Source organism: Coenobita brevimanus, chromosome 24 (genome assembly GCF_032717465.1).
Source record: "Coenobita brevimanus isolate Jiangsu-jjx chromosome 24, ASM3271746v2, whole genome shotgun sequence".
Classification (NCBI taxonomy): domain Eukaryota; kingdom Metazoa; phylum Arthropoda; class Malacostraca; order Decapoda; family Coenobitidae; genus Coenobita; species Coenobita brevimanus.
In genome coordinates, this window is record NC_136977.1 from 32713010 (window position 1) to 32717185 (window position 4176).

The 4176-nt window shown below is 41.0% G+C and overlaps 1 protein-coding gene across 1 annotated transcript; it reads right to left on the reverse strand.

Annotated features, from left to right (window-relative positions):
- Positions 1-955: 955 nt before the first annotated feature.
- Positions 956-2907, reverse strand: LOC145393341 (uncharacterized). The gene is made up of 2 exons (XM_080267441.1): positions 2311-2907; positions 956-1201 (listed from the first exon to the last, which is right to left on the reverse strand). Exons 1-2 carry the CDS (start codon positions 2905-2907, stop codon positions 956-958), a joined length of 843 nt encoding a protein of 280 aa, XP_080123567.1.
- Between the last annotated feature and the right edge of the window lie 1269 nt (positions 2908-4176).

The window sequence follows — 4176 nt, forward strand, 5'->3', positions numbered from 1 at the left end:
TTTATGGTTGTTTCTTTCTTGTTGACTTCCTTTCCTAATGTTTCTATTTCTTCTTTTTGCAAGTGCATCTGTTTCTTAATTTCATCAATCTCATTCTGAAGAGCCGTCTAACCTATGTACTGTTTCAACCAGTTTGTTGTGAGTCTCCATTTCAACCAGTTCTTGGTAGAAATCATCATCCTGCTTTCTACCTTTATCCCTTTTCTTTTCTAAATATGCTTTACTAAAGTATGTGGTCATTTTGCAGTACGAAAAGCGCATATAGTATTTACATTCCCTGGGACAGATTGTAGACTAAACAACGATCAGCTGATTGTGCGCATTCCTGCGCTGCTTGTTTACTTTTCTGTTTGACCAAGTCTTACTTAAAACTTCTTTATATATATATATATATATATTAGAACACCAGTTAGTGTAACCTTGTACAGAGCTTGACTCATAAAGATACTTATTTAGGTAATGCCGCTGGCCAAGTTGGCCAGGTATAGAGCAGCGTTACCAGATGCCAGTGACAGTAATATCGTACAGCCTTAGTCAAAGTTATCGTATTTTGGCTCAAATTATCGTATTCAATTGCTAAACCTAATCTTCGCGATACAAAACTATTAGTACACTTAATTCTTGACAATCAACTTGTATTAATGTTATCTAACAAAAAAAAAAAAAAAAAAATTCTATTATCTTGGGATTACGTGTTTCTACTGTAAAGAACGTTAATGAACTTACTGTTGTACGTGGCCCTTTTTCTACTCTATGTAGATGTCTGGAACATCATGTGGCTCCTCTCCAGCAAGAGCTGTACTAGGGTACAGCACTTTTGAATTCATATTACGCAACATAGCTCTTGATGGTGTGAAAGTTGTACAGTTGCTATTTTGGTTCCACTGCACACTCTGCTTAGCTAATTACATGTCTCCAACAGTGTCGGTTTTTAGCCTGTTTCTGTCTTTACTTTTCATCCTGTTAATGTCTGAGAATATTCGTTCACAGTCAGCATTGGAATGAGGTAATGAGAGTCTGCCAGAGCAAAATTTGCCACACACTCGTATTTCGGGACTCCCTCATCATCAAGCACCGTTTTTACAGTTCCCCAGAACTTATCAGGGGAATTTTCTTTGATCATCCCCTTCTGTTGAGCCATACTTGTTACTTCTTCTGGTAGATTGTCCATGCCAAGCCTCCTCCACTCATCATCCAATTTCTGAAGGGTCAGGTCATCTTGCTCAATAATTCTTGGCGGACAGCTTGCAAGGGGAACAAGACTTTGTTCCCGAACTCCTTGATGCCCGACAACATTAGCTGGGTTTAGTATGTTCAGTCGTGACAAAATTGGATCTCCAAAGTCATACCTCTTCTTCACTTGCTTGGCAGCAGTGACAAGGAATGATCTACACCTGAGACGAAATTCTTTCTTTCTTTCTCGGTCGTTGTACATTGCTACATTTTCCACTGTCCTCTTTAACACTGATGCCCCTAGGTATACTGTACTTGTTCAAGCAATAGAAATTCTCGTTCTTCATCTGGATCAACATCAGCCAGAGATCTTTTCATCACATATTCCCGGTTCATGTACATCAGCAGAATATCTTTGTATAGTTCACAGGCTTGTCCATGCAGTGAGGTTATCACAACGCACTCACTTTGAAACAGTAGGTTAAATTGTGTAAATTTTTGTAACACACAATCCAAGAAACAAAAATACAGTCTGCAGTAAGGATCATGTAACATCTCATATGCTTGTGCTACTGATGTTGCATTATACTTTTTATGGTGCTGGAAGTGCAGATCAGTAAAGAACATCTGCAGAGGGCCCCACTGTTCAAGCATTCTTCTCACGACTGCGGCATATGAAAGCCAGCGGGTCCTGGAAAGTGTTAAAATGCGGTGCTTTTGTACACCAGCAAAATCCTGGAACTCTGAAAACTGAGCTAATCTCTTGGGTGATAGTTTTAGGATATTGTGAACATCGTGAACTAGCTGTTCAATACTATTGGGAAGCTCCTTACATGCCTCGGAGGCACATAAATGTGCCGAGTGACAAATGCACTTCATTAAAAATATTCCAGGACACACTTCTCTAAATCTGCTGCTAACGGAATTGTGCTGCCCCATCATTGTGCTGCAGCCATCAGATCCAAAACCAATAACATTACCAACAGGTACATTAAAATCACTCAGTGTATTCATAATTACAGAGAATATTCGTCTTCCTGTTGCACCCTCAACAGTTCCTTCTGGATCTTCAGCTGTAAATATCGGTACCAGACTCCAAAATTTGCTTACTACTTCTCGTGAATCTGCAAATCGTACCACTACACACAAATTCTGAGAAGTTGAAATGTCCGTTGATTCATCAACCATAATGCTGAACTTTGTATTCCTTAGTTTTTCTGCTAATTCTTCCTGGTAACATTTTGCCATGACTTTCGTACAAACATTGTGGCATTTGGTTCTTTTCATATGTAGGTCCTTTGCTATGGCAGAGTCAGGGAAACAGGCCTTCACTACATCACATAAATGGTCTGCAGCTAAAAATGATACATTATGTTCTACCATGAACGCTGTTAATTTTATTTCTGCAGCCCTTACTGCATCAGCTTTACTGTTCTTAACTTCACCACTTGCAAATGCCTCAGATATCTTTTTTGATGAAGATGGTACTGACAGTTTTTTGTGTTTTACACTGTTTTCATGCAATTTAATTGGCGTTATTTGAGCTGATATTTCCACTCCACACACACGACACAATGCCTTCAAGGCACTTTTCTTTGAAGGCTGCAACCACGGAAACTGTTTTTCCCACGCACTTCTGTACTTTTGCTCACATCTCTTTTTATTCTTCGATAAATCATCACTACGGGTCTTTTCTTCTGTGCCTTTTCTTTTATGTATTTTACTTTCAGACATGTTTTACATTGAGGTAATGCGAAAGCTGTCAAAATTTTACGCTCCTGGGTATAGTTGCTCACTCGTGGGCACACAAGGCGAGGGGAGTCAGGCTACTGGGAGGAGGCCAGCAGCCCGGGCAGGCCACTAAACTCAAGCGAAGCGAACAGGTCCAACGCCCGCCAGCCGCCAGAGCAGGCCACTAAACTCACGCGAAGCGGACAGGTCCAAGTACCGTCCAACTTACGTTTTATGGGTGATGAACGGGTAATTTGATTACCACTACATCTCGAGTTAAAATTGTTAATGACTAGCGTTTTTATCAAAAAAAAAAAAAACATTATTATTAGCTATATATTTTCACGTATTTATCGTATTATATCGCATTAAAATGAAGAATTATCGTATATCGTAGCGACGTTATTGTTTATGTACCAAGCACTGATTTATCGTATTTATACGATAATTATCGTATATCTGGTAACGCTGGTATAGAGCGCTGTCGACGTGCGTCTGCTCTCTCTCGGAGCCTCAGTGTGTGTGTGTGTGTGTGTATACAGTATATTAGACCCAGTGAAGCAGCCCTAAAACTTTTTTTTTTTTTTTTTTTTTAAGAATCGTCTCTCTTTCTCCATCAGTTTGCCTGCATGCTTTCATCAGCTCACCCCCACAGTGTCTAGCGCATCATACCACATCATAGTTTCTTTTATTACTGCTTCTTCTGCTTTTTCATCTTCATATTCTTAATCCATGTCCGGGCTTGTTTCTCTTCGTCTCCTTCACCATCTTTTGTCTGCCGTGTCCTCCTCCCGCTTACGCATGTCTGTTATATCTCTCCCAACACCATCTCCTCATCTGTAACGGTTTCCTTTTTAGTCCTCACGGCACCCCTCATTACACCACAGCACACACCACCACACTACACCACACCACACCACACATCACATCGCATCACATCACATCACATCACACCACACCACACCACACCACACCCCACCACACCACACCACACATCATATCATACTACACTACATACACCACACACACCACACCACACCACACCACACAGCACAACATCACACCACATCACTTCTAACTGTCTAGGCACCACACTGCACCACACTACACCACACCACTCCTAACCCTCTGTCTGGGCACCACACTACACAAAACCAAACCACACCTCAACAGAAGACACTAACTCTCTCCGGCCATATTTAAGGGGAACATAGGAGGCTTTTAATTAATGGCGCAGGAGAGTAAACGCTGGGTATCGGCGCCAATTATATG

Coding starts and splice junctions, on each gene's coding strand:
- LOC145393341 (XM_080267441.1), bottom strand. CDS start 2,907: ATGTCTGAAAGTAAAATACATAAAAGAAAAGGCACAGAAGAAAAGACC. Junction 1,202..2,310: donor CTCAGAATTTGTGTGTAGTG/GTACGATTTGCA, acceptor CTGACCCTTCAG/AAATTGGATGATGAGTGGAG.